The sequence below is a fragment of the Aptenodytes forsteri genome, unplaced genomic scaffold (genome assembly GCF_000699145.1).
Source record: "Aptenodytes forsteri isolate BGI_AS27 unplaced genomic scaffold, ASM69914v1 Scaffold553, whole genome shotgun sequence".
Lineage (NCBI taxonomy): Eukaryota > Metazoa > Chordata > Aves > Sphenisciformes > Spheniscidae > Aptenodytes > Aptenodytes forsteri.
The window spans coordinates 3,068-4,756 of NW_008796203.1; the positions used below are offsets into that span (position 1 = coordinate 3,068).

The window sequence follows — 1,689 nt, forward strand, 5'->3', positions numbered from 1 at the left end:
CCGAGACAAGGTCAGCGAGGCAAGAGGGCCTGGACCTTCGGAAGGGCGGGGGGAAGTGGGGGGCGAGATGCCAGGCCGGCGAGCGCCCCGGCGCGTCACAGCTTTATCGGGATGAGCAAAGACGCGCTCCCTCCCCAGGGGAAAGTTATTTTTCTCTTTTCAGCCCATTCTTTGAGGGGGCGGCTCATCTCCTGGCTGCCCGTGGGCGCGTTTCACACCCGTCTCCTGCCAACAGGCTGGGGACCTACTGGGCAGCTAAATTTGAAGGCGAATCGTATGGCTGCCACGGAGCCCGCCGGATCGGTGCCGAGGAAGAGGAGGCTTTCCCGATGGGAGCTCGTGAATCCGGCTGAGCAAGCTCGGCCCTTCCCCGGAGCGCCAAAGCCCAGCCCGGAGGCCAACCCCTACGCGATTCTCCGAGCAGCTCATCGGGGAACAGCCACTGGCAGGGCAGGACGGCGCTGTGGGTTATTCCCAGGAGCTGCCAAGCAGGGCGGTCAGAGAGGCTGGCTGGGAGGAGTGTCGAGAACAGCCCTACCTTAACTCGGGAAGCCCGAATTAGATCCACGCAGGATGCGGAAACTTGCTTCCCTTTGAAACGAACCCGGTTTATTCCCCAGGAATAAAAAAAAAAAAAAAGAAAACAAACACCACCCCACTGAGTCAGAATCTGGAGCACGGGGGTACGAACGGCGTCCGTGGAGGCGGCCCTGGGGGGGCCTGCGGGAGACCCCGCAGACCTGAGCCCCCGGGAAGCCGGAGGGCTTCGCTACCTCCATCGGTAGCGGTGATTTCTTCTCAGATGGCTCCAGCCAAACTGTTCTCGCACTTCCCAGACGCCCACGCAAGCCCGAAGCTTTTTTTTTTCCCCCCTCCCTTTTCGTTAGCTGCGGCGTCAAGGCCATTCCAAGCATCTTCCTGGGTTTGCGCAGGGCTGACACACACCGGGAAGCGTCGCTGGTATTTGGGGCTTAAAGCCACCGCAGCGGCAGCCAGCAGACCTCAGCGGGGCAGCGGGCACATTTCGGGGAAGAAAAAACAGCCCGAGGGCAAAGGGTGACCTGCTGAGGCTACGTCACCCTGAGCAGGCGCGACAGCTCTGAGCTCATCTGCCAGGGTTGCGGTGAATCAGCAAAGCCCTCCCGAGCCACGAAGCCTCCGGGGTTTTGACCGCATCCAAATCCCCGGCTTGAATTGAAGGCGGCATTTATGGAAGCCGGAGGACGGGCAGCCATGCCTCCCCGTGCCCCGACAGCCGGGCACCCGCCCTGCGGCATTCCCCGCTCTCCCCGGCGTTTACCTTTTCGATGTCCACCAGCTCCGTCTCATAGATTTCCGCTATCGATATGTGGTGCTTCGCGGCGATGGTGAACCGACCCTGGAAGCAGAAAGGCGTTTGCAGGCGCTCGGAAGAGCGCCCGCCAGGCGCGCTGCCGACCTGCCCGGTCCCGGCGCTCAGGGAAAGCTTTGGGCCCCCGCCCGCGTTTGCCTCCTGGTCTCACCGGGTGCTGGTTTCAGCCCCACCCCACTCCATCAGCCCCGGCCAGGAGTTTGCCTCCTGGTCTCACCGGGTGCTGGTTTCAGCCCCATCCTCCTCCATCAGCCCCGTGTAATGCCAAGCAAGCCGGACAAAACCGCCCGAGACACACACCCCCACCCCCAAATTCCGCTGAGGGCAGAGAGAGGTGG

At 62.6% G+C, this 1,689-nt stretch overlaps 1 protein-coding gene across 1 annotated transcript in view; it reads right to left on the reverse strand.

Moving 5' to 3' along the window:
- NAPA (NSF attachment protein alpha) overlaps positions 1–1,689 on the reverse strand; it is a gene marked incomplete at its 3' end in the record, with an annotated part of 11,364 nt that overhangs the window by 3,063 nt on the left and 6,612 nt on the right. The window contains exon 5 of the mRNA XM_009288185.1: positions 1,301–1,378. Coding sequence (XP_009286460.1) covers positions 1,301–1,378 — 78 coding nt within the window. The remainder of the gene's footprint in view (positions 1–1,300; positions 1,379–1,689) is intronic.